Source organism: Cyprinodon variegatus, unplaced genomic scaffold (assembly GCF_000732505.1).
Source record: "Cyprinodon variegatus isolate N-32 unplaced genomic scaffold, C_variegatus-1.0 Scaffold20, whole genome shotgun sequence".
Lineage (NCBI taxonomy): Eukaryota > Metazoa > Chordata > Actinopteri > Cyprinodontiformes > Cyprinodontidae > Cyprinodon > Cyprinodon variegatus.
In genome coordinates, this window is record NW_015150473.1 from 1201192 (window position 1) to 1228850 (window position 27659).

Sequence of the window (27659 nt, forward strand, 5' to 3'; positions counted from 1 at the left end):
ACTCTTCAAATCCATTTGTTATTCCTGGCCATGATATCATGAAGTGTACATTTGAGTAAAGATGTTATTTCATGAATTCTTTTAATGCTCTGAAATGTGCCACCTGCTCATCTTTTATCATGTTCAGCCGATTTCCTTTGGGCAGTGGCTAAGCACACTGCCACTCTGAATTCAATGAAGTTTGTTTGATGAAACCATTTGGCTGTGCAGAGCCCTTGTAACCCCTTAGCAACTCATCACCATGTATATTAGACACACGCTCTTGGAAGGCACTTAAGCCTCAATCGCTGTGAGGAGTAAGGACCGTGAAATTGTGCTCTCAAAATTCCAGCTGATGTTATATTGCGGCTCTCCTCGTGGCTCTGTGTGTTTAAATCAAGCTTATTTTCACCCCATTATTCTGTTTTAACGTTCAAACGGGAAAGTGACCTCTTGCTATTTTGAATTAAAAACTCCATATGTCAGAAGAATCCGAATCAGGATGACACTAACTGACTTAGCAGCTCAGGTTAAAAATCATACATAGTGGCTCTAATAGATCCATACACCCTCACATGTAATTGGTTAGATGCCCTTTAGCACATTGCAGAGAAAAAGTATTAATTGGAGTATTAATTAAGGTCTTGGCATCATTCTGGTTGGGTATTTGACAACTCTTCTCATAGAAGAATGGTTTAACTGTTAGTCCAGCAGGCAAAAGTAGAGTTTTACAGCTTTACGTCATGGACTATTTGTGCAAATTAACACGAATAATATTTAAATGAATCAGGGTGAAGCTTTAAACCTAGAAACATTGAACAAACAACAAGCATAGTGGTGGTATCATCATGCTGAGGGTTAGTTTTGACTGTAGCGCTGCTGTATTGCATAAAGCGTTTGGTATAATGATAGTCGTCGAACAGGAAAATTATCAAAAACAATTAACAGGGTGTAAAAAAGTTAAACCGGGTTAAAATTAGCTTTTGAGAACCTTTACCCTCAACCGAATTGAAAAATTATGCACTATGCTTGAAGGTCATGTCTGAGCCAAGAAACTAATTAATATAGATAAGCTCTTATTTCAGATGAGGAGCATTGGTCCAATATTCAGCCGGAACTTTGAATAAGTGCGTAGTTTCTCTAAAAGCTAGTAAAGGCCACTTACCATGTATGTGAATTAGGGAAAATCCAGCTTAAACACAAACTGATGCTCCTAATTAATATTTTAAAGATTTATTGAAGTTGTATTTTGCATCATAATTTCACCCTGGATAATGAACGGTTCAAATGAATCATTAAAAAGCCAGAATTATTATTCAGATACGTGATGATTATAAACCTCTGACACTCTTTGCATTCATATCAACTTTTTCTAGCTGAAGACAAAAATAGTAACACTCAAATTAAAACCCAGCACATATTATAGTCAGTCAGAGTGAGCAGGAGTGTTTTATTTCACATCTTCTATACCCTGTTTACACCAATTTCATATATGTTCATTGCATAATAGTTTATTACTAATATAAATTTGGTTTTCTCTTGTAAACATGTGGAGAGTATTTAAATTTTTTCTCTGCATTTTAAGGATTTTTCCTTTATTTCTCTTCTGCAAATGTCAAAAGTACTTAAAAATATTCCAAACTGTGTCCATATTAAATAAAACACCTTCAAAAAGCAATCAAATCTCTAGTACAAAATAGATATATGTATGTATTCAAAACACATTCAGACTAAGGCTTTAATGTAGCAAGCATTCTAAAAATATATATCTAGCAAATGCATTTAGATCCCATGTTAGAGTTGAATTATCTCAGCACATAAGACGCTTATCAGTAAAAGTTTCAAAGACATGATTCCAGTATATGTTCATCCTCCGATGCAGAAAGAGATAAATGTGCTTCCTGTGTTGCTGCGCTGGGAGCAAATGTCTCTTTACGTCTTCTGCTGTCTAGAGTATCAAACTAAAAATGCATCAACAAAAATAAAATATTGGGCCTCCATTTAAAAGCAATAAATATTAGAAAATAAATTATCTCAAAAATTTTAGTGTCTCAGATTCTCTGAGTGGATCTCTGACTTAGCACTGAGTAATAAAGCTCTCACAGTAGTGTTTAAGGAAATAGTCTTAGCATGTTTGGTCCACAAACCTCCAGTCAAAATATTCTAGCTTTGAGACCTGTCCAGGTTTAGTAAGGATTAAAATGACATTCCCTGAGGTGATTGGATTATTTCTTTTTCCCAGCTGCAATATGTCTCTTAGTAACAGCCTCCAGCCTCTTCCTCTCAGCTTCCTCTGCCCTTCTTCTCTCTTCTTTGAGCTCCTTGTAGCGCCACTTGGGGATCTGAAGCAGGTTTCCTCCTCCATCTTTGGCGCTGCTTTTTCTCCTGATCTGTTCCGGTTCATAGGTGGAAGGGGGGGCCTTTGAAATCCTGACCTTTGGGATGCTTAAGCCCGGCCTGACGCTACTCCTCCTCAGCACCATGTGCAGCGGCAGCAGGCTGGTTCTTCGCAGCTCTAGGGCTTGGTTGTGAGCAACAACCCCCAAGCTGGAGCTCCTGTTTCTAGGCACAGATCTCTGGACTTGAAGGCTCGACCGCCGGTTGTCTGAGTTCTTTGCCACCAAAGTGACCCGTGAGTTTTCAAAAAGTTTGAGGTGGCTTTCCACCCTGTCGGGGTTGGCGCACAGAAGCTCTTTGGCACGCTGCTTGCGGATAATCTCTGGCACTGCATAACGACGTTTGCCCACACTTGGAGGACTGTCAGGACACACCTATAAAAAAACAAACAAAAATAAACATTTTCTGATAAGCAAAAATGGCTGCATTTAAGTAGAGTGTAACTGTAGCAGCAATTCTCATAGTTCTGGATGTTCTTTTTAGAGAATTGGAAACAAGGCTCAATTATTCTTTTGGATTTTCCAGTAGCATTAATCCTGCATGGATAAACTGCTTATCGGATAATGAAGGAATTAGTTATTTCCTGTTATTAATAAGAACAGAGAATTTATTGATAGAACAGAAAGATAAATTAATGCAATAGTTATCCTTTGAAATCTAATTACCTCAATTCTTTACACGGGCAGCAGGAAAACAGCAATTTAGAGGGCATACGATATATGCTTCTGCAACGTGAGTTAATAGCTCCACTTATCACCTTCCTAATAGTGCCTCTGCAAAAGTATTAATAGCCCTTGAACTTTTTCTTATTTCGTAAATTGCAATAGCAAGCCTTGGTGAATTACAGGGGGAATTTATGCGACAGCCCAACGCAAAGTAGCACATTAATATAACAAGGAAAGAAAAGGATTAATCCTTTCAAGATCAGTTTACACATAAAGTGTGGTAGAAGGTTTTTGTGTCTTTTGAGTCCCTTCACATTTCTAAACTTCCAGAAATTGACATTTCTGCTATCCATATCAAGCTCAATCTTGAGCTTGGATCCTATCTGATCAGAGATTTGTTATCAACAGCTTTGCTGTATCTCCGACATGACTTTTGCAAAACTATAAATGGGACTTTTTAAGGTTCTTACCAATATCTTAATATTTATCTTCTCAAGAAATTCCCCTGTCAGAGCTGGGAAACTCTGCAGCTCCTCCAGTTACCATGGGCCTCTTGGCTGCATTTATCCCCCCCCCTGCCTGGCCTTTCAGTTTGTCTCAATTCATTCATTATTGGTATTGCTGCATTCTTTTCATTTCCAGATCAACAATTGAGCAGTGCTCCAAGAGATAGGTTAGGATATTGTATTATGAACCAATCCAATGTTAAACTTCATCACAAAGGTATCCCTGACCTCTCTGCTGTGTTCAATACAATAACAATTTTATATTTCTACAAGTAAAAATCCTCCAAACAACAAATCATTGTCCATCCACATCACAATTATGCACTGCCTTGTGTTGGTCTATTACATTCAACTCCAATAGAATACAGTGACAGTTGCTTTAGTAACAAAATGTGGAACAAAATGTGGGAAATAAAGAGGGTGAACACTTTTGAAATACATTGTAAACCCCTCAATCCATAGGTTTTGTCATCCTTTGTAAAGTAAAGAAACTAATACAGTAAAGATTGTTTGCAAAAGGCATAGAAAGAATACATGTAGAGCAGATGTACTCACAGTACGGCAGGCCACAGCGATAAAAGGGCTTCTCATGGCAGTAGTAACAGACACCATGTGGTCGATAACGCCTTCCTCCTCAGGGTTGGTGACATTTGCGATGTTGAAGATGTTGCGCACAGTGTCCGAGAGGCGCTTGAGACATCCGCGAGGCTCCTGGGCTTTAGCGACCAGAGATGCCAGCGGGGGCCACTCAAGACTAAAGGGAGTACGTTTTATTAAAATCCACAACACAGACACACCAAAGGATTTATATTAAAATATTAATTTATCAATCAACAATGTTCTCATTTGTATTGCTTCCATATCCATTGGTGATATGTTCTGTTTTATATTTATCTGGTTGTATTTGTTATAAATCTCTACAACATATGGTGTACATTAAGAATGTTATGATGGAATTATAATTTATTTGTTTTATAAATGGATAATATTTTCTGTATTCAAATAATACTCTGATCTAAACACTATGGGAGATTTTTGCAATATAGACACACAATCTAAGTTTTACCTGTATGTATCAGAGTATTGGAAAGGATAGGGACGCTCCATCAGACGTGTCATCACCCAGGCAGTTTCATAACGAGCCGTAAACAATGCCCATTCCCTGGCAGTCAGGTTCCGACCAAAGTCCCTTGCATCAAGGGAAGCCCCTGATAGACGTAGAGAAAGAAGAGACAAAACATCAGTGGAGAGTAAAGAATACATAAGCTTATTGCAATGACAAATTTCAGTGTATTATATGTGTTTAGAGGAAACCTTCCACAGCACATCTGCTTGAACAAAACCTCCCCATAGTAAAACATGAAGATGGCAGCATGATGCTGTGATGTTTTTTTGTTTTTTTGTACTAGGTAAATGAAAACTAGTCAAAGCCAGCTGTGTGGTGGATGGATAAAGATTCTGCTACAGACTTGGTAGTGGAGTTGGTGCCACTAAGGTCTAGTTCTGATGGTCAACATTTCTGTTGTCCATTTACCTTTAAAGTAGGAATGGATTCGTGAGGGTTGCACCCAACACAAAATGCTACCATGTTCCCTTTTTTGGTCCTAAAATCAGTTGGATATGCAAATTGCTGTGCTTAGTGGCAACCTGAATAAAATTATATCAAAAAGAACATATTAGAAAATACAGAATCTCCCTTACAAGTAGGGGTGGGTATTGCCAAAGAAGTCACGATTCGATTCGAATCACGATTCATAGGCCACGATGCGATTCTATCGCAATGCATCACGATGCATCATCATGACGATTATTTTGCACACCCCTACTTACAAGATAAGAATACTACAGTCCTTACATTGGCCATGGTGCCATACAACTGCAATACAACTTTTAAGCGAGCTTTTAAAAATAAAAAGGAAACATGCAAATGTTTCCATTTGGTTTAAATCAAACTAACCGAGCAGCACAAAGCATAATATAGTCATATGTTGTCGTCTACATTACATTTTCATGCAGGGCTGTGATAAACAAGAAGTAGAAGCTGCAATCTAGCAATGACCACAGATCAGAAATGGAGGAAAGTTTCAATGAATGTTTTGCAATTAGGTAAGCTGTTCTTTCTTTAACATGTCAGCCAGTTAGCAGGCTGGTGAAGATTCTCAGTCATCCAGGGCATGGCTTAGAAATTTGCAAATTTAACAGAAAGAACAGGTCCACCCCTTAGTAATCGGGAGCTGTTGAGGTCAGTATCGGGTATTGCAGGCTAACAAAGACCTCAACTATTCCCCATTACTAAGGGGTAGACCTGTTTTTCAAGTTTAATTTGCATGTTATATAAGCCATAAAAAGGCTTTGTTGGGCTACTCTATAAAGCTTAGCACTAAACGCTATTCCTGACATTTTGAATTGAAAAAGCATCCTGGCTGGGAAGCAAAATGTCTTCAAACTTGGAAAACAAAGTCCAGTGGGTTTTAACTTTTTTGTAACTTTCTTGGAATGTCAGTTCGTAATGTGGATGTTGCCTACCAGCCAGGTCTATGTGCATAACTTCTTCTTTGCGAGTTTTTTTCAAATTTTGCTGATTCCATAAAATTTTTCCGATGCAAAAAAATATAAACTTGCTGCTACCCAGATTGCTATAGGTTATCCTTACAGCCATCACATTCTATAATGCCTGAAAGGCTGAAACATAGTGTTGTTAGTCTGATGCCCAGTTCTGTCAGTAACACATTTACCATAAAATATTATGTTCTGCAATTACGGAATAATAGAAAGCGTCACAAACTAAATTTTACCATAGTTACCATCTGAGCTGAACAACACATGGTAACCAGCCTAAATAAAGAAGAGAAGAAGACTGTTTTTCTTTGCTGTTCTATATTAGGAGAAGACGATTTTAAAGCACCAGAAAAAGAAGACGGTTTTAATTTAATTTATAGTTTTAAAAACAACAGAAGAAGACGGGTAACCAGCTTCAAGTGGCTATATTTTAAATATGTCACCGAAATGACAAGTGCACAGCAACCTTAAGCTAGAGGCTAAACAAGCAGTTACCTGCAAGATGTCAGAAGATGACAGCACGAGTAAATCTGAACAATGAAATTTGGATTTCTCCAGATCAGGTCAGGATGTTTGACACAGGAGAATCAATGGCGTAACGACACAACAATAAGCAACATTATCTGGGTGGACCCCATATAAAGTAAAACGTGTGATAAAGGTTCAGGATATGGCGACAGTTCCATAAATCGGCCAAGAAGATACAATGATGCAATTCTCAGCAGTATATGATCACACATCACACACGGAAAAATGGAATCATTGGTAACAGCGCACCACCACATGTTACAGACATCCCAAATTCCAAAAACTAATTTCAGGGAGATGCTTATCGCAAAGTTAAAAGTACCACTGTTTGCTTGGCTATTGGTGTTGTGTATAAACAGCTCACCATCATGTTGAAATCTAGCATGTGTTGTGCTATAAATACACCGGTCCAGTCAGTCACTTCAGTATCAGGTGGGTTTAAGAGGAATTTTTCTCACCATTACATCTGCAAAGAGACGTCCTAGTCTACAATTGCGTATGGGGCCTACCAGGTGTCAGTGATGGGGTCCCTAAGAGGTCGTGGGCCCCTAAGCAACGGCAGTCTCTGCTTACCGATATTTACGGCATAAAGGAGAATTGAAGAGGTTGGTGACTGAGTAATTTGTAGAGGATAGGCTACGTCCTCCTACAGCTGAGCAACATTTCAAAAGCTCGTCAGCAAAATCCTTGTTCGACCAAGTGACAAGGTAAAAAACTAGCTCTAATAACTGTTGTTAAGGTATAAACACATAGTTCATTTAACAGTTATAGTATAAACTACCATCATGTTTGATTTAATGGAAATGGGACTTTTTGGTTCTACATCTTTTATGGTAAACAAGAAACATGATGGTAAATGGCCAGTAATTATATAGCGCTGACAGAGGAGTGGCTGCCTTACACAGGCGCACCGGGCCCTCTGACCACCATCAGTAAGCAATGCAGGTGAATTGTCTTGCCCAAGAACACAACGACACTGCAAGCCTGAGCCGGGGCTTGAACCAACAACCCTCCGATTGCAGGGTAAACTCCTACATCCGACGTACTCAGTGGCACCATAATCAGTGCAACTCATTTGTCAAACCATACACACCAAAATAATTAAGATTGCTTTTCAATGTAATCAGAAGTGTAGACCTTTAAATTGATTGTTCAATTTAAGAATTAATAATAAACTTCTGAAATATCATAATTGAAATTCTAGTCATTAAAATTCCAATAACGACATCATGGTAACTACATAGTTACTTTAAGTAGTAACGAGTTCATTTCACTGAGAAATAACTGAGTTACTAGCTCAGTTACTTTGTGGAGAGGTAACTAGTAACTAACTACTTATTTTTTAAGTAATGCAGGCAACTATTAACCCTTTATAGGGCAAGTTACCGTTCTTGATCATATGCATACCCTTTACAAATGGAGCCCACCCCCAGTCCCTCACTGAGGTCTAAAAGCACAAGATCTATATTCAGCCATTCAGCAAAGATCCTGCTACATGACTGTACATCTTATTTTGGCTTTTGACCAATTAGATGAGTCTTTGAATAATATATTACCTACTGTAAATTAAGTTGAAAAAAAAAAGTTAACAAGTCAAGAAAAAAAAGGTAAAAAAGTCAAAAAAATAAGCCTAGTTAAGCATATTTTGGTTTATAAACCAAAAAAAATGTAAGTGTCAGTATCAGCATTAATGCCTCAAATGTACCAAAAAGAATTGTGTCTTTCACTCCTATTGTGTTTTTCATGAATTTCTTATAGAAGCACTTTTGTTATTTTTCTTAATATATTCTGGCAAGTTAGCCTTTCTTGTTATTACATTTACGTTTATTTTTGCCATCAAAATAACCATTCCTCTGTCTTGTCCTGGATTCCAATAAAACCGTATATTGATTTTCAAAGTATTTCACTGAGTCCCCTATAAAGGGTTAAAAAGCTACCTTTATAAATGTCTCACAGAGATGATTCAAAGTTGGGCACAAAGAAATGACTAAAATCAAAGTTAGACAGTACAGCGGTTCGCTTGTTATTGTAAGTTTAAAGTTATGATCAAGAATATACTTCTAATTGTATGTGTATCAGAAGAATTTAAAAAAGTAATGTGCATATAGTTTGGCATTTAACATTAAAGTTGATAAATTAATGAACTTTGGACATTTCAAAAGCTTACTGAGTTTTAAAGCAGCAGAATAAGATTGTCGACTTTCCCAGCCATCTAAATGAAGTCTCTAATCATAGCCAATAATCTACAAATCTCAGTGTAATATATCTCTCTCCCGTATGTATATGTATGTAGTATATAGACCATGTTCATTCTGAGCATTTGATCAATTCCACACGCTGCTCACCTGCCATCATGAGCGAGCGCACACATTCCACTCTGCCCTGCATGGAAGCTTTCATCAGAGCAGTGAAGCCGTGACAGTTTCTTCTCTCTATGTCCAGCCCAGAGTAGTAGTTCAGCAAATAGTTGGTGATCGTTATGTGGCCTTAAAAACAGGAAGGAAAGAGGTTTTGTTTAGGTAAATTTCAGAATAAGCTGAAATTATTATCAAACTTTAATATTTTCTAAAGAGGCTTAGAAATTACTCGTTCAAGTGGCACTCAAACTCGTCTGCAATGTTTGAACCTACAATCATATGGGTGCTGAGACAACACACTCACCACTTCTGTTCTAGCCAGAGTGGTGCTAAAGCAAACTAGTCTGTGCATTTGTCTGCGTCAGCATCAGTGCCAAAGCGCCCATTTGTTGCATTTGTGAGAGCATGTGTCAGACAACACTGTGACGCAGCCTGACAGCATGGGTGCGTATGTGTGTGGAGCTGAGCCTGTTCTTAATGTGAAACCGACCATTTGTGCGTGTTTGTGTCTTTGTGTTACCTGCTTGTGCTGCAGTGATGAGAGCGGTGTTTCCTTCGCTGTCCTGCCAGTTAACATCCAGGTTCGGACACTGAGACAGCGCTATGATGACGTCCACGAAACCTTGGTAACATGCCACCAGCAGCCCTGTCTGAGATGGAAAAAATGACAGGAGTGAGGAAGACAAGGGAGGAGGAAAGACGGTGGAGGAAAACTAAAGGTTAAAATCAGCAAAAATGTAACTAAGTGCTGACCTCTAGGGAGTAGCATGAAGAAAATATAATCAAGGCATTATGAGAGGTAATCGAAAAAGACAAGTGGACCTTTGTGACTCCTCAGAAAAAATAAAGTCCGTAGTTAAAGCTGGCATCTGTTGGGTTTTCATTAAAGGACCCTGAGGACAATGGGAAAAGCACAAAGCGTCTTTACCGCATGCTGATGTGTACTTTTCTTTTTTTTTTATGCGTCAGTGAATGTGTACTTTCTCACATCTGTGTGGACAAATGTGTAAATGTTTGTCTGGGGCAAATTTCTGAGCAGAGTGAGCTGAGAAAACCTTGTAAAACTTGTTCACTTCCAGAAGGTTGGTCGCTTCTGAAAATGGCAGAAAAATGCTTTACTCATCAAACACTTGCATAATCGTAAACCCCTTTAAACAGGCTCCTGTAGAATAACAATCTGTTGGATTCTATATTGTTGCCTCATTACTAACGGCGTTACAAAACATTAGCATGGTTTGAAAGTCCAAGGCAGGGATGTCCAAACTCCATTCTCAAGGACCGCTGTCCTACAGGTTTGTGATGTTTACAGTCTTTAGCAAAGCCGCTTCTGATGATTGCAATTAAGCAAATGCCTGTTAAACAGCTATTAGTCAAAATCAACTATGCTGAAACATTAAAAAATGTAAAACCTGCAGGACAGCGGCCCTCATAGACAGACTTTGGACATCCCTGGTCCAAGGTAGTAGATTAAGTAATAAGAAAAATATATTTTGACATCTCACAACATCATACCTTTCAGAGAGTAGCTACATATAATAAAAAAGTGGATTCTGCCTTAAAAAACAAGTGAGTCATGCAGATAAAAAAAAAAAAAAATTCTTTATTATTGATAATCCTGACAATAAGGAGTAAGTCACTGTGCAGGAAAAGGTTCAAACTGTGTAAAAGTACAAACTGTAGATTACCAGAGACTTTTTACACATTCCTCCAGCAAACTTAATATGGAACCTTAGTGCTTCTCACCTCTTTGTGTAAAAAGTTGACATCTTAGGTTGATGAGCACATAGTGTCTCCCACATTAGTATTTCTAATATTTGACTTAACATACAGTTGGAATTGTTGGAAAAATCATAAAGTCGCCCCATTTAAATAAGAAATTAAACAAAACAGGGGCAATGGTTTCCAGCCTTAAACTTTAATCTTAGGATTTTATGTAACAAGCAAACAAAAAGTAATAACACATAATTGTGTTGTTTTTTTTCTTTCTTCCAGATGTGCTTAGACTGTCTGCACTTAAAAAAATTATTTCAATTAAAAAACAAAAGAAATGTGGAAACTGTGTGATTTTTTAATCAGCTCCTTTGAGTTAATAGTCTATAAAACTTCCTTAAACTGCAAACTTGGCTGCAAGCCTTTGGAACTATGCTCTACCAGCTTTGCCCATCTAAAAACCAAATGTTTACACATTCCTCTCAACAAAACAGCTCTGGATTACCAAAGTGGATTGAGAATATCTGTAATTTGAAACATTTAAGGTGGACTAGAGGTCATCAACTGAACTTAGCACTGCTATTTCACTGAGCATTAAAATGCTATGATCTTAATCACTACATTGAAGCTACATCTATATTCATTGTTCAGGGCTGTGTTCCTACTGTATTTCTCTCTAAGTTTCTTCAAAGAAAATTGATTAATCAGATATTTCCATTTAACCTTTTTAAAACAAGTGTACCATATTTGATACATGAGTTTTTGAGACCTCTGCGTCATCAGTGTGATGTTTGTTTTTTAAACCCTGACTTACATAATTACGCAGAAATGCCCAATGTATCAACATTTATGCAAATAAATAATCTAATTTAAATTTTTTACTCTTTTTTTATGTCATTTGTCAGACAATTCAATGACAATTCTAATTTTGAAAAAGTAGAATTTTCTGTCAATTGTTTAATGGTTCAGGCTTTAAAGAGTTACATTTATAAAGAAAAATGTAAGAAATCCATAGTTTCTTTTCACTAATCAATTTTCACAAATATAAGATAACTTATGTTGGATCATAACATACACTTACAAGAAAATACCCTGATGTTGGCTATTGTAATAAAAAAGAATAATGTCAAAGCATATATAGAGTGTGAGGGTCTGATAAATCATTATGGATTTTTATCAAAAATGTGTGCAAGACTAACTTTGTAGTAATCCTTATGAACATTTTCAAATGAGATCCATGAAAAAATCCTCCAGACTCTTTTTTTGTTAAAGGCAAACATGTTATTTCACCTGTAACACAACCTGACCTGTAAACAAGTGAGGATGTCAGTCAGCAGCTGATGTGATAACAGTGATGTTTCCAGCCTGCGGGCAAGGATTCACCCAGCCTCTATGGAGTGACTGCTCGACAGCTTGGAAAAGACATTTACCTACAATGGCACAGTTTCAAGTAATTCTGTTTAGACACTCTTGTCTTATTCTCTTTCATAGTTCCTCGCTAACGCACAAACACACATCCCTGGCAGTCCTCCAGCCTCGCTGTGATGTACTTAAACAGCATGTCCTGCAGCATGTCTGGAGCAATCTCAGTCATCGGCCTTCGCTCTGTTTGCCTGCAAATCTCTCTGACGAACAAGCATGTTACCTTCCTTTTTCTCAAGTCTTTCCACTCAGATGATTTTTACTCAGCGAATTACTCCTGTCAGCAGTTTGTGTGCTGAACAGAAAACAACTGGAGGCAACACTCTTATTTGGGCCCACTCCCTCCAGAATAATATAAACCTTCATTTTCTATATACAAAAGCAGAAATATTGTCTGGAAGTCAGAAAATACAGTTTAAACTAGATTTCTTTAAGCATTATGTAAGAGGATATTTCAGCTCAATTTTCTACCAGCTTTAAATCAGACTACGCTGTTTTTTAAAGTATTTTTATTGATCAAAATACACATGTCAAAATATGATTTATCCTTATGCATCTGGATACAGTGATAAAGACGATATACTGCAATTTTTATTGTATATCTCTGGAAAACCTCACAAGATCTTGTTGCTCTGCTGTGGGCATCGATCGCAGCTGAACAATAGATCCTTGGGCTGTTTGATGTCAACTTGTGGTAGAAGGTTTAGGGGTTATACATATAAAAGTAAGACACTGTTTCCTTTACAAATGTGTGCAAAACTATCTGGTTAATTTTAAAAATGCACATTTTCACAATTGCAGTATTTGGATACCATATTATCCGGACTATACAGCGCACCTAACGATAAGCCACGCCCATTAATTTAAAACAAAAAACTGGAAAATTACATATATAAGCTGCACTGGGCTATAAGCTGCTGATATCTACTATATTGTCTCCCACCAAACCTGCAGGGGGAGCTCTTCATATAGCCCCTAGATCATGTGACTCCTGTGATATGAAACAGTATTTCTATTGCAGTTTTGTAAAATATGATAATGTCATTGTGACTGAAGAACCAACCCATCCCATATAGCAAAAGTTGTTTGAAAAGACACTGAAAAGATGATTTACTTCCAAACGTGTACATTTGATTGAAAAGTGAAAGGTGAAAAGCCGTAATTTGCAGACCACCAAAAAGACTTTTATTGGGTTTTCAACGTCTTTTGAACATCTATTATGGGAATTAAGTGAGACAAAAATTGAAGGACCAAACAGATTTAGCCTAAAACCTTTGGGGGGATGACAGCGCAGAAACCTTGCATTGTAAAAAAAAAAAAAAAAAAAAAATGTGTAGAAATTTTATTTTCGTAGTTTCAATTTGCACAATATGATGGTTGATGGAAACAGCTGTCATTTAAGGTCTACTTGGCTGTGTTTTCAATCAAAAGCTATATCGCCTAATGGAATATGTAGCCATATTTGGTAGAATCATTCTTTTCATACACCCCTATTAGCTAGAATTAGCAAGAAAACTGTTCAATGTTTTATGAAGTTATTGAAAACTAAGATTTATTTTAGGCTTGTTAAGATTTTGGTTTAAAAAAATTTGAGTTAAAGAAATAGTACACAAATAGTTACATTTTACCCTTGAAACAAGTTGCATCCTTGTTTGACAACATTGAAGGAATAAGGTAAGATACCTGGAAAAGAACTGTGAACATCCACAAGTCTGATTCATCCATGAGCACCATTTTCAGAGAACAGAAGCTGACACATTAAACGATTCAAATGAGTAATGTTACAATAACTGTAAGCACCATGGAAATATCTATACATCATAAGTGAGAGAAAGAGATAAACGGTAAGGTGCAAAATGTGTGTATTCCTCCCAAAATTAGACAAAAAGGCCTGTGAAAATGCTGTGAAAAGCTTAGGGTGTTATGGACCAGACATGTCCCTTAACAGCATGGACTGAAAGGCCACTCAGCAAGAAAGAAGTCATTACTCCAAATGGCAACCTACAAACTTGACATAATAAACCAATTCTGTTAACACAAAATGCCAAGTTCCAGCAAAGTATTGTGAGAAGCTTGTGGATTGACCAATGTCATACAGTTTAAAGGCAGCTAAACTGGATATAGAGGAAGTGTATATAGGCTTGTGAATTTAAATTAAGTAAAATTATATTTGGCTGCACGGTGGTGCAGTTTGAAGCACTGTTGCCTTGTAAGACCAATGCTCAATTCCTGGCTGAACAGGTACATTTTAGTTTAGTATTTATAGTCACAGAGCAATAAAGTGAAGTTGTTATAAAGCATTTGTATATGTCCCCTTTCCAATCTATATTTGCCAAAGAACAGAGCTAATTACTTCAAAGAAATTAGCTAAAAAACATTTTGTGGGGGTCGTGTGGTCTGCCCTTTAGCATACTGAAGAGGCCACTATGCTGAACAATTTGGAGGTTGGGCAGCCAGATTATAGTAGATAGATGGCCTGGACTGAAGAAATGAAACTGAGTTCAGCCGGACAAACACATGCAAAACATTTCTAAAGGCAGCCTTAGTATCCAGCAAGCATGGACGGTGTATTGAGGTTTCAGAGACAGAACTCTTTAATGCTAGTGAGAACAAAGCTGAAAGAACCAGTCTAGATTGGAAAAATGTTTGTCATTTACATAAATCATGAATACATATAAGCCTGGAGCTAGGACTTACGTAGAGGGTTGGTGAAAACAGGAGGCAGGTGATTTGCAAGAACAAAAAGTCAAAGTGGCAGCACACAGGACTAATTTTACTACGCTACTGTAACATTTATAGCATTGTAAGGAACTTAAGAAATAAAATACGGTACATAATTAATTTAAATGGTGCCCTGCAATTGACTGGTAACCTGTTCAGATAGTAACCTCCCTTTTGTCTGACTGATGAACAAGCCATAGAAGATAGATAGATTGCGCGATATCTAACAATTTCCCAACCGATATTCATCAATAGAACATATTCACCCTAACGCAACTTATAAAACTGACTTAATAGAGATTTTTTTTTTAACTGTTAGGATTTGGGATTAAAGAGTAGATTGTATGCAAGAAGACATATATATATTTTTATTGAATCAAGCCAGTTTGTAGTAATATTGCAAAACGAGATGCTATATGCAGGGGGGCCGCCAGGAATTTGGGGCCCCATGAAAGACATTGATATTGCCCACCAAAAAAAAAAGAAAAGAAAATTACGCAAGCTTTAAAACTCCTACAAAGATGCACTGAAGAGTATCATTTAAAATGTCAATGTAATTTTTATTGAAATATTACTACAAAGGACATGAAAAAGTTAAATATACATTAAACTTTAAATTTACATCCTTTTATTTACGTACAGATTATTTTTCATTAATCTGTACGTGTAATGACAAAACATGTATATTTTCTGTGGCTTCTTCAAGCGGCTCATGAGAATGATCAAGATTTATAGATGTCTTTTAATGGTTGTAATTTAATCTGATTATAAAAATCTAACTAAACTGTTTTAATATTGACACAGATTTTATTTACAGGCTGCTGGAGGCTACCCAATGCACCTCAGCTGTCCAGGATACAGTATAATCAACTGAGGCAATTTAATTTTATAGTTATCAATATTTTAAAAAAAGTTATGTTAAATGTAAACTCTCAGCCCTTGTGTAATTCACCGAAACACAATAGGCTCAATAAATGCTGAATTAATCCTGGTTAATTTTTTTTTAAACAAAACACAGCAAAATGATAAAAAACTTGCAATCCTGCTGCTTTTCAGACAGCACCCAGCTGGGTGGCATCAATAATGTTGTAATTCCCTCCGACATTGAGGAAGAATAACCACATATTTGTATCCAGCAGATAGCATTCTTATTTTACTTAACAGGTTAATAATCTGTTGTTAATTTGAACTATTCCAATAACAAACCTTTCTGAAAAAAAACAAAAGGAGGGAAAACTCGGTCCCGGTATCCGATGCCTTCTCCCTCTCTCCTCTTGCTCCTTCCTTTCCATTCCTTTTTGAAACCCAGATTTTGAGACCCAGACTTTTTAATAAATGTATGCTTTGTTTCACTGTCTACTGCTGAAAAATGATTGAGAACATGATGATTATTTATTTGACGGATTTTATTTATTTATTTTATGGATTTGTTTTTATATTTAAACAAATCTTTTCTTGTTTCGGGGCCCCTCCTCAAGGGCCCTTTGAATCGTCGCCTCCAATCCCCCCAATATGGTCCCTTTGGCTATTAGACCCCAACAAAAATAAAATAAAATGAATGTATCCCCTATTTTTACATTTGTTTTAAATAAATCTATCTAGTATTGCAATAAAAAAATAAAAAAGGAACTGTTTTCAATTTCTCGACATTATTCTATGAAACATGATTAAAAAAATAAAAATGGTTGTTTGTGTTATTTTCACTTTTGGTTCAAAACCGAAGAACGAATGATACACGGATGCTAGTAATTGTCAATTTAGCTTACCAAGTTAGATAGATAGAGGGATGATAACACCAAATAGTGCTAAAAGTTGACACTTCAAAACACAATCGCTAAAGGATAAAAGTCTGTCTTCCACAGATATGCATGACTAGACACAACAGATCTAAAACAAGTTCACATCATAAAGCTCTGCTGAAGCCCATTTTCTGACTGAAAAAATGTATTAATTAATGACTAACTGAAGTAACTTTCTTAAACCACATTCTAACCAAATTGAAGAACTACTGTATATCAAGCCACTGTGAAACTGCAACAGTTTTGGTTACAAATATTTCCAGAATCAGAATTGGCTTTATTCCCAAAGTTTGTGTTTGCATTTGACTCCAGTTCTACCTTACTTACAAATATTGAAAACGGGAATATACAAATTAAAAAGAGGAAGTCAAGTTTGATGGAGCGCAAATGTGTACAGTATTTATCGATCTTGGAGTTTCTTGGTTTTCCTGTCAAGTGTTGATCCAACAGCCTTGCAGAGAAAATGTCTCCATAATGACTTTTGTTGTTTTTTTTTTTGCTAATGACGCTCTGTAATGCAGGCCTCAGGACTGAACCATTTGTGTCCAGGATGTATAGCATTTACAGAGATGTTAGCTGCCTTTTCTTTGCCAAGAAAACTGTTCAAATACTGGAAGGAAGTAAGATCAGTCTTTTTTATCCTCTCTTCAAATCTCATTCTTTATTGCAGTTTAGTTTGTCATATTTTGTGGTTTAGGCTAATAACACAGTGATATATTTCCCATACAACTGAACAAACAATGTAAAAGATGACCAGCAGCTCCTGTAGAGGGTTGCATTTGGGTTGCTGCAGGAAGTACAGTCTCTGCTAAAAATAGCTCATGTCATGAAAAGGGTGGTTCCTACGAACTGGGAGTCATCTACAGTAGAAACAATCGATGTGTGGGAATTCAGGGAGTGCATCCCTCAAAGACCACATTACTAAGCCGATTATGTCACAGTATGGTGACAAAGTCAGTCCGAATTTATGACTCAACCCTTCTTTTTCCTAAATTGATGGATGGGTCCAAAGTATCTTTCATGGCCCATCATTACCCTTATTCATTGCTGCTCTAAGCAGATTGTCAAGCTGGGGGTGCCAATGCCAGCTTCCAGCACACAAGGGGTTTTCCCCTTCCTTTCTTGCAGAAGACAGATAAAGATTGAACACATTTGTAAAGCAATTACAGTAAGGAATATAAATGTTTGGTCTTTTATTTCTTATCTTGCAAGTCAAACTTTAATTTCAGCAAATCTTGGCTGAACTCAAACTTAAATTACAGAAGTAGCCATTCAAAATTTCCCCACTTTCCTTTAAGGGCCCTTGGCTTGTCCTTACCTGGCCCCCTACAATTCCTTTTTCTTTGTACTAAAATACTATTTCTGTCATGATTTGTGGACATTACGATCTAAACAGAATTGTCACCTCCTGGTCAGACCCTGCAGTGAAAAAAATTATGCATCCGCTTATGGCATTTACTTATTCATATTTAGCTAGTATAACACAATTGCTTTATGTCCTACCCTGCTAACATGAAAAATGTGTGTTAAAGTAACTAAATATGATTAAGTAAATGCCAAAATTGTTGTTTAATTCAGTGTAAGGGTGGAGTCAGGGCAAAAAAATATGCAAGAGGGGGTTTCTCCAGTGGCTGGAAGCTGTAGGGGATTTCGCTGGGAGTTGGAGGGAAGTGGGCTGCCGTTCAGCTGGTGGGCTGGGAAGGGCCATTTTGAATGGCTGCTACTGTAGAACAATTTAATTTAACTTTAATGTCTTACAGAGGAGTAAATGGGTAATTAATAATTTGCTCATGCCATCATACATTTTATTATAACTGCTTCAATTCTGACAGTATTCATTGAATGCCTTGCCATATATATATAAATTTTTTTTTCAAATTCCCGTATAGCTGTTTGACTTCCCTGTGCTTTACACCTTAAGATGACTTTTGTATGTCATAGTAAATGACATCGCTTCCTCTGAAATAAAGCCATCAGTTGTGCGCTCTCCAGAATAACATGAGTCACACTCCCTCTTACAGCTTCATCTGAGTTTTCCCTAAAGTTGAACTATTTTCCACACCAATGCAATATTTCTGTACCTCCCACATGAAAAACAATTCATTTAATTATCTGTTGAATGATCGCATCAGTTTTTCCAACTAATGTTGCCTTGAACATTTTCTATAAACTCACAACGGCTTATTAACACATGCATGTACCCATGTTACAACTATTATGGTAAATGGCCTGTACTTTTATACAGTGCTATTTCAAGTCAGAGGACTTGACCAAAGTGTTTTAAACTACATTCAGTCATTCACGCACACACTGACGATTGCAAGCTACATTGTAGCCACAGCTGCCATGAGGCTCACTGACAGAAGCGAGGCTGCTGTACACTGGCACCACTTGGCGCTCTGATTACCATCAGAAGGCAATGCAGGTAAGTTGTCTTATCCAAGGACACAACGACAGTGAAAGTCTGAGCCATGGCTTTAATCGACAAGTTGGAGGTTGCAGGACAAACTCCATCAGCCAATGCCACTGTCGCCCACACTGTTGGGAGTTCTTTGCGCATCAAATTGAAAAAATTGATAATCTGAGGAAAAAATTTGGATCCAGACAACAATATTAAATTTGTTCTCAACATTTTAGATTCAAAAACTGACTTTTTACATAAAAAACCTGAAGGTTCTTACTGATTTTTTTCTACAAAAATAAATACATTTGTGTTTATAGAGGTGAAGCGGAATGAAGTGCAGTCCCAAGTTGAGTATATCATGAAGACCTGTTTGCCTGAGGAGTAAACTCCGAGGGCCCAGCAAGAAAACCTGCAATGTCTTTCATATTCTTCAGCACCAGTTCCTCAAATGGTTTCATATTTACAAGAGAAAAAGATCTGTAGTCATTTAGCTTTGTGGTGGCACCTTTTCTTGGGGACTAGTATGATACCTGAGTGCTTAAAGCACAAAGAATCTTCACACGGCTCCAGATAATGGTTGAAGATTATTATTATAATTTTTATTTTATTTTTGCTTTTGCCATAGCTTCCCTAATCTCCTTGTTCATTTCCTTCCTGGCCTGCAAGAAGACCCAGGCCCCACTGCTATAAGCCTCCTCGTTGTTCCAACTTCACTTCCTCAGATGTGAACCGAGCTGTGGTTTATTACTACTCTGTGTGTAAAAAGTCTTGGTCTGCTTGAAAACTGTATAAAGACGTGACAGAAAGCACATTTGTACCTTTGGCAGAAGTTTCAAAAACTCTTCAATCAACGGTTTAAGCAGGCCTATATCACTGACCTTGGTTAAGCGGTCCACTTTCTGAAAGTGTAAAATAAATGCAGATGAATTTTTCATAGTGTGGAATGAGAAGAAGCACACAATGATCAGAAAATCTCAAAGTGGCTCTAATGACAGTGAAGTATTTATCGTTAAAAGGTTTCTAAGATTGGTCCAAATCATTTTATCCCTCGTAGCATACATAATTTGCTGTCAATATTTTAGACGTTCGTTGCAGATTTATACTTATGTTAAAATTGCATAAAGAGACTATGTCATTATTCCCAATGTCTGTTATTACATCAGAGAGCTGTTTTTCAGGTTCTGATGTGAAGGTTTGAGGATGGATGTAATAAACGGCTAAAAATCAAAGACATCTCCCTCAAAGAATAAAAGGGTTAACATTTAATCAAAAACTGACACAAGGAGTCCTCTCTGATAATGTGACATTAGTGCCCCCACCTTTATTATTTAAAATAAAATTTCTTCCCTTTTGCTCCAAGAGTGTCTGCCAAGCAACACAGTTTAGGTTTTTATTTTTTACAAACTATTTGATTCAGATGATAAACTTATTTTAAGATAACTTATTTATGTATGTGTTTAAACAACGTTTGCAACACGATTAACTGTGTTACAGTAGAAGACTGTAGTTCTTTCCTAGACTGAGCCACCTGTGGAGCTGGTTTTTAGTTACCTTTTCTAAAATTCAAAGTATGTATGGATCAGTGTTTCTATGTTACTCTTGTATAACTGTTTCTATCTAGGCTTAGTCAGCTCTTTTTTTCAGCTCTGCAGAAGTTGAGCCCAGTCTCTTCATCGGTTCGGCAGCTTTAATGTGGCAAATAAATGTCAAAATGTCACGATTTGATTGGAGGTTTTTTTGAGGACCCAAATCCAGAGGCAGGGACGCTGAGGTGAGTTCTTGCAGATTTAATGGGATAACTCAGGTAGCAAAAACAGGAATCCAAAAAATCCAACTTAAAAATGTTAAACACAAAGGTATCCAAAAATCCAAAATAAAAATTAAACAAAAACCAGAACCACGGAGACATCAGGGGAAAACAATCACAAGGAGCCAGGGTAAGACGAGGAACCGGCACTGAGGGGCTACACAGGGAATGTATTTATAGCTGACTGAATAAAGGCAGGACTAACGAGCTGATAAGAAGCAGGTGTGAGAAGAGCTGACGAGGAAGCCAAGGGAATAGAAAACACAAGGGGGCAACAGAGGACAAGCAAAAAAAAACCTAAGAAACTTCAATAAATCCAGAACACACCAATAAAGCTAGAAAACAAAGAAAAACCTGGATAAACGTGAAACTGAAAACTTAAGAGAAAACCAACAGAACCACGATCGTTACACAAAATGTGTTAATTCGGGATATTTGTTCTCTGTCGTGCACAAGCATGTTCTTGTGCTAAATGAAAATTTGCTCCTTATTCTTTAATTTAACTTTGACTTCCCCCTCTGGCAGTTAGGAAAAAAAAAACTGAAAAGTTACACCTTCTTATAAGGCGCATGGTTCAAAGCGTGGGAAAAAAGTAGTGGCTTATAGTCTGCAAAATACGGTAGTCACATCAAGTTCCATCTTTACAACGAATGGGGGAACAGGGAAGTGATGTATACCATAAAGCAGACTGTACATTTGTATTTGTTTTGTATGGTAATCTTACAACCACCGACCAGAAAGTTGCTTAGTACTTGTGAAAGTGATACAGACCCCCTTGGGTCACAACTGCTGTATTGCACACTGCTCTATTTGCACTACCTTGTACATTTTACTTTTTATATTTTTTTTATCCATATTTTTATCCTAAGTGTATATATTAGTATATTTTTTGCATGCCTTAGACCCCAGTTTTTTTTAGAGATTTTTATAATTTTATTTACCTATTTCATATTATATGTTTCATGTTGCACGATTGTACCAAAAAAAATTCCTAGTTTGTGAACTCCTTCACTAACAATGGCAATAAACCCGATTCTGATTCTGAACAGAGGTGTCATTCAACTAGTTGTAAATCAATGTATAATCACAAAAATTCAGCTAAAAAAGTTACTTAGTGTTTGTTTAACAGATATAGCTGCTTGTTTTCAACCCCAAAGGAAAACTTTTGCCTTTTAAAAAAACCTGCCTCTACCTGTCTGAGTGCTGTCTATTTTATGATGTCACCCTATAAAAACACCTTCTGAAGTCTGGGATCTCTTTAAGTAAAAAAAATATTATTACAGCTTAGACATTACTTAAAAAGAGAAGTTGGTGCTCTGTGCAGATTAGCTGCTATAACAGCTACCTAATCTCAGATTTTAGCCAGAATGGATTTGCTCTTCCTCACAACCCCCCAGTGTTTGTTTGCGCTCTTATGTCAATCATTATCATAGACAGATCCCTGTGTGCAATTAGAAGTCAAAACTTTCCCACAAAACAGCAGCAGCGAAAATCGTGCTTTAAAGTAGGGATATCCCAATCAAATATTGCTATCTGTAATCAGTCTGGAAACAAACTTAAATATTGGAATATATCTGCTCTGAAATCTAAAATCTGCAATACCAGCAAGCTGTTAGAAACACCCTGCTTTATGTGCTTATTTTTAAAGCGTATCTAATATTTAGTTAATGATAAATAGATTAGCTGTTCTTATGCCTTTTGTTGTTGACTATTGTTTTCTGTTAGAATCATTTGCTCAAGCCTTTTCTGACAACACTAAAAAATCAGTAATACAAATTTGCATTATTTGTGCTGTTATCGTATCAGGTCAATATAGGTATCTTACAATACTCAAAGCCGTAATACTATTATTGTATCAAAAATGAGAAAGTTATATAAGTACATCCCTGTTTTCCAGTTCATAAAAACATTGAATCCCTGGACTGAATCCATGAATATCCATGAAAATCGCAAATGCAATATTGGTTGAAAAATTTTCATTTTCTGGATATTTTATTCTCCTTTTATTTTAATCATAACTCACTCTCTACTACACTTTTAATGTTCCAACATTTGGACGTATGTAATGCAAGTTACAGGAACTCATACATCTTCAAAGTAAGACTTCCTCTTGGGAAATCAGATCAAAGTCATGCTTTTCTCTGCTCAGAGCAGAGCTGTGGACTCTAGTCAAATTAATTTGACTTAAATCAGACTTGAGTCATGAATTCTATGTCTTTAGACTCCACTTTACAAAATGTAAAGAGATTTGCATGTAGACTTTGACTGTCAGATCAGTAACTCATGATTTCACTTCGACTTTTGCCTTTTGACTTGACAAGACTCGCTACTTTCCCAAAAAAAAACCAGAGATGAAAAAAATGTGTGAATAGAAAGCTCTGTATCTTTCATTGTGTATATGTGGGTCTCTGTGTATGTGCTGTCAGCACAACATCCAATCAAATAAGATCCACATTGTTTTGATCTGACAGCATCCATCCGATCAAATTAGCAGGACAACCAATGAAGATGAAATGTCAAACAATGTTTCAGTTAGTGAGAAAATGATCAAGTACTCCAATCTCCTGATGTTAGCTCTCTTTGCTCCAGAGCGGGGTACCGTTCACCAACTCTGCCCCGCTCTGGCTCCCTCTCTGTCGGGGTTCTTGCTTTGAGCTCTTGCTACTCCTGGCTGAGCCTCCAAGGTTCTACTTGGGAGATCAGACTGCGGGTAGGGTGCACCAGGGCAGGGTCGGGTCCGCTAACTCTGCCCTGCTTTGGCGCGCTCTCTGTTTGGAGCAGTACAGTGGTAGATCTGGGCCACATGCCATGCATATGGGCTGGGTAGAGGAGGTGGGTCACTCTGGAGCCTAGCCAGGGAGACAGGATGCTAGGCAAATTGCAGCAGAGCTTTGAAGAGGTCAACTTTTGAAACTATGTGAGGAGGGGAAAAAATCTATATTTTAACACTCATTTTTAAGGCTACATTAAAACGGCTTTCTTAAAAGACACCTTCAAACCTCTAAAGAGCCTCCCTTACTTCTTCCTAACTCAACATTATTATTTTATGTCTTCCATTATATTGAAAAAGAACTTTGTTTCCACTGCACATTAATTATTCATTAATTATTTTCTTACATGGACCCAGGGGCAGACCTAGAGGGGGGCCAAATTGCGCCCACCCCAACACCATCATTGATTTATTGCTCACACTTGGGTGTATTTCACCACATCGGGAACAAGCCGTTCTCCTCTAAAACTGCGGGTAGCAGCAGACAGCCAACTCAGGACTTGACTGTCTCGGCTCTGGGCTTGAGGTCAAAGACTTGAGACTTATGACTATATAGTTTTGTTAATATAAAGTCAGTGACTGATTATATCAATTTCTGTGCAGATAACATCCTCTCCACCAGAAGAGTAAGATGCTTCCCCTATGATTAATTCTGCATCAACAATGATCTCAGAGAACTGCTGCAGAAGGGAAATCAGGAGCCTGTGGAAGGGGATTATTAAGGAGTATATAGAAGCAACTTATAAAGCAAGGAGGCAGGATAGCAAGCTCTGGCAGAACAATATCATAGATGTTTTGTAAATGATGAAAAATATCTCAGGGTTCAAGCAGAAGCAGGATCAGACGGATCGAAGTCTGGGCAAAGCCAATGAATGTAATGTATTCTTCAATAGGTTCAGTTTAAAAATGAGTTACACATTCTTCATCAACACATGGGAGCTGGCTTGGAGCTTGTCTGCCTGGCTGTGTTTCCCGGATGAGGCCGCCTGTGGAGCTGGTTGACAGCTGCTTTTTATATCTCTGCTTCTTTCTTTATGTCTGCTTCTGTCTCTTTGAACCCCAGTCGGCCTCGGCAGATGGCCGCTCACGCTGAGTCTGCTTCTGCTGGAGGTTCCTTCCTGTTAAAAGGGAGTTTTTCCTCTTGACTGTCGCTGCAAGCATGCTTGGTGTAAGGGATTGCCTTCGAGTCAATGATTTGATGAAATCAACTGGTTTTCCTTGGATAGAAAACTTTGAATTAATTTGACTGTATGATCTGGTTGAATTGTATCTGTAAAGTGCTTTTAGATAATGTGTCGTGAATTGGCGCTATATAATTGCACTGTATTGAATTGAAAGCCTAAAATGCTCCTGTGCTGACTTAACTCTTCAGAAGACTACAAGATAGACTACTACAGGAGATCCTTCTTGCATGCAGCCAATAACATTGACAACTTGTTAAAGGAAAAAAACTATGAGTCACAAGGATCAGGTTCCATAAATTTTTGAACTGAATTGATTTATTTAACTCATCACTGCAAAACAAAAAGGTATTGGTATGCAAAATATACAACAAATATTTTTGCAATTTTGACTTAGTTACTGCTCTAAGTTGCTTAGAGCAGCAAATTGCATGTTTTGAAATTGGTCTCTCACACACAAACCAGGTTGCAAATACACACACCAAGTAATCTGGGGAATATCCAGAGCTTAGAATAGAAAGGCTTAGTTCTATCAGTCAGAATGACATAGACAGAGGGGGAAGGGGAGATGGAACTGTGTTTCCACAATTTTTGTGAAGTTGCTGAACTAGTTACAAAAAGGGTGAACAAATATTTGTGGCATGTAAAATTACCACCGAATATGTTCCTTAAAATTTCTATAAATACAAGTGTTCTATGCATAATCATTGCTTCGTTTTAGAAGTGCACAGTCACATTATATGCATATACAAAAAAGAAAACTACATTTTATTGTGATAAAATATGGTAAAAACACCCAAAGACCTTACTGATAGCATTTAGAGAATCCTTAGGAGCCTAAATAGAATTCCAGCACTAAGCATACATAAATAGGCGTGTGTGACAATAAAGTGCAACAATTCCCAGAGCCGGATCCCAAGAATTGAAGCACCTATAAAACAGAGCCCGACCAAGCCCCATCCTGCAAAGCAACAACTCTGTGTGTTTGAAGATTAGCTAATATTATAAAATAAATCAATCCACACCAACCTTAAGTTCTAGGGACCCTCCCCTGAGCCGATGCAGATAGTTCTCACTGCAAGCTCAATTCGGTCTAAATTACGCCATGGATGTTGAGCAAAAGAACACGAAATGCAAATTTTGTCTGAAAACTGTCAGTACTATCCAAAGTAACACATCAAACCTCCACTATCTACAGCACAGCCATGCTGTTCATTTCAAAGGTGTGCAAAAGGCTCAATAATCTTTGTGCAAAGCTGCAAGAGAGGAAACATTTTTCTCCTGTTCAATGAGACATTGTGGAATGTTTAAACCTGAATGGGCACAAAACTTAAATATTTAGTTGAAAATAATATGTAATGTGACTTATTCAACAATATATTATAAATAGATCAGTTGCATTTCCTGCACATGCCTTTATTTCTGATAGAGGAGCCAAATGCATTTATTGTGCATTTATCTTTATTGAGGTAAAACTGTCCAATTCATTGTGATATTGATTTGAGGTCATATCGCCACGCCCTACTACAAAGGTTAAATCAAGCATGGAAGCTATCAGGTACTTGCCTTTCATAGCCTTAAAAGTCTGTCTTGCATAGGAAAACTTGGCAAGTTGTAAATTACTGGGTCAGCGAAGAAGCATTGTTTGATTAATAAAAACTTAAGCAAGGAGAAAATCTAGATGGAAATCTTGCATTTTTTGTACGAATCTTCACTCTGAAGGAACCAAAATGCTGCCTTGCGTTTATTTTTTTTCCTGAAACAAACCACTCAAACTTCCCCTTTGTTTTATAAATAAGGACTTCCCCAAACTTTTTTTAAGCACTAGCCAGTGTTCTACTCAACCAGACGCCCTGCAACTTGGCAGGCTGCATGTCCCATGACTAAAATGCTGTATTTGTTTTACAAGTTTTGTCTATTTAGGAACCTGCACACATATTCACTGAAACAAACACACACTGTGTTGCCCTCAATCACATACCTCACTGGCACCACTGACACAAATGCACTAGGCCACGTATCTGTCAATACCTCCCTGGTAAATGTCTTTCTCTCTGCTGCTGAGCCTTTCCATGGCCATATCAAATCTGATGTGTATGACTGTTGCTTTGATTTTTCCACTTGTCTGTATTTGCTCGGAGCATTGTGCTGACTATCATCTCTAGTGCCAGATTTCTGTCTCTATTTGCCTTTGCCTCATTTGTCTCTCTTTCACTTTACCAGTTGGTTGATCCGTGTGCTGGTCAGCTGATTTTCAAGTTCACAGCACAAGCTGTGGATTGGTTTGTGGCTGTAGTCTCAGCATTCACAGCTGAAGCCTGCTGTGCTGGTTTAGTGTCAATCAATATAATTCTTCATATCACCTGATTTGAAAAATTAGAAAAAATACATTGTATTTTGATGGACATGTCTGCGAGTGGGCTGTGTGGTGGCAGGAACAAAGTAGCTGCCAAGGGCTTGTGGCCTAATTTAAGATAATTGCGTTTTGTGTCTGTGTGTTGAATTTTGATATGAAAATGACAAGCTAACAAAGTAAAGGAGACAGTGGAAAAATGTATGAGACCACCTTTATTATCAAAATAATGTTTATGTAATCAGCTACTAACTCCCATGTGTATCATGTTATTGAAACAGAGAGAATTGGGCATATGCAATCCATAAAGGGAGATTTTGGCAGTACAACAGGGGCTTTTCCATTGCCTTTCAAAAGCACCAGGAATTTGAAACCCGGGGTTTTTTTACAGCCCAGGTAGCCTTTTGATACAAATTTACACAGATATGGTCATTTTCAATTTACTGGGACTTTGGTTCCTCCTTAGAGGTATGTCTGTAAAATATTCCTTGGGATTGTTGA

At 37.4% G+C, this 27659-nt stretch overlaps 1 protein-coding gene across 1 annotated transcript in view; it reads right to left on the reverse strand.

Annotated features, from left to right (window-relative positions):
* Nucleotides 1–1324: 1324 nt before the first annotated feature.
* Nucleotides 1325–27659, reverse strand: part of LOC107094042 (ankyrin repeat domain-containing protein 33B-like) — a 32811-nt gene continuing 6476 nt past the window's right edge. The window contains exons 2-6 of the mRNA XM_015389444.1: nucleotides 9512–9641; nucleotides 8980–9120; nucleotides 4614–4755; nucleotides 4103–4301; nucleotides 1325–2750 (exon numbers count right to left, since the gene is read on the reverse strand). Coding sequence (XP_015244930.1) covers nucleotides 2205–2750; nucleotides 4103–4301; nucleotides 4614–4755; nucleotides 8980–9120; nucleotides 9512–9641 — 1158 coding nt within the window. The 3' untranslated portion in view covers nucleotides 1325–2204. The remainder of the gene's footprint in view (nucleotides 2751–4102; nucleotides 4302–4613; nucleotides 4756–8979; nucleotides 9121–9511; nucleotides 9642–27659) is intronic.